General features: G+C 45.2%; 1 protein-coding gene across 1 annotated transcript; it reads left to right on the top strand.

Moving 5' to 3' along the window:
• The first annotated feature begins 346 nt into the window (after positions 1 to 346).
• On the top strand, positions 347 to 835 carry LOC109387614 (DNA-directed RNA polymerase III subunit RPC9). The gene has a single exon (XM_019651681.1). The coding sequence runs from the start codon at positions 353 to 355 to the stop codon at positions 833 to 835; it is 483 nt and encodes a 160-aa protein (XP_019507226.1). The 5' UTR covers positions 347 to 352.
• Positions 836 to 1010: the final 175 nt, after the last annotated feature.

Here is a 1010-nt window from a genome sequence, read left to right as displayed (position 1 = left end):
TCTAGTATCCTTTTTATACTGCTTTATTTGATTTGCTAATATTTGCCCTGTTTATTATTTTAAAATTAAGAGGAAAAGTACTCCTTTATATAACCCAGATATTTACAATTTCCAGTGTTCTTTATTATTTCCTAAGTGTCCAGGTTTCAATCTGTTGTCATTTTCCATCAAATTGAAGATATTCCTTTGGCACTTTTTGTAGTGCAGGTCTGTTGGTGAAAAAATTCCCGTTTTCTTTTTCTTAAAAAATGTTTGTGGTGGGAACGGTGGGGGCGGTGGCACGGCGGGGGCGGTGGCGCGGCGTGATGCTGTGTGTGTGCTGACGGCTGGAGACGAAGAGGCGGGGGTCAGCATGGAAGTGAAGGATGCCAGTCCTGCGCTGCTCAGTAACTATGAGGTGTTCCAGTTACTAACTCATCTGAAAGAGCAGCGTAAAGAAAGTGGAAAGAATAAACACAGCTCTGGGCAACAGAACTTGAATACTATCACCTATGAAACATTAAAATACATACCAAAAACACCATGCAAGCGCCAGAGTCCTGAGATTGCCAGAGAATTTCTCACAGCAATGAAAAGCCACAAGTTGACCAAAGCTGAAAAACTTCAGCTGCTGAATCATAGGCCTGTGACTGCTGCTGAGATCCAGCTGATGGTGGAAGAGAGTGAGGAACGGCTCACAGAGGAGCAGACCGAAGCGCTCCTCCGCACTGTCACAAGCGTCCTGCCTACAGGCCCAGCCGCTGAGCAGAGGAAAAACGCCAACTATGACGGGACAATGGACCAAGAGGACCCAGAGGAGAAGAGCGCAGCTGGCCCATGCATCTCAGGACTTTGAAAGGCCAACAGCCATTGTGCAAACATGCAAGATTGTTTGTTTAGTTTTACCCTCTACCCCAACAAACCATTTCATGGTTAGTTGGGTAAATCCCAAAAAGAAGCCTTTCTCAAAAACAAGATGAAAAGAAATACTTTGCGTCTGGGAGAAGAAACCTGGTGAAGACAGGCTGAGG

This window comes from Hipposideros armiger, unplaced genomic scaffold (genome assembly GCF_001890085.2).
Source record: "Hipposideros armiger isolate ML-2016 unplaced genomic scaffold, ASM189008v1 scaffold_164, whole genome shotgun sequence".
In the NCBI taxonomy this organism is placed as follows: domain Eukaryota; kingdom Metazoa; phylum Chordata; class Mammalia; order Chiroptera; family Hipposideridae; genus Hipposideros; species Hipposideros armiger.
This window is presented reverse-complemented; position numbering and strand designations above follow the sequence as displayed.

Bases quoted from the DNA above. Each gene is read 5' to 3' on its own strand.
- LOC109387614 (XM_019651681.1), top strand. From the start codon at position 353: ATGGAAGTGAAGGATGCCAGTCCTGCGCTGCTCAGTAACTATGAGGTG.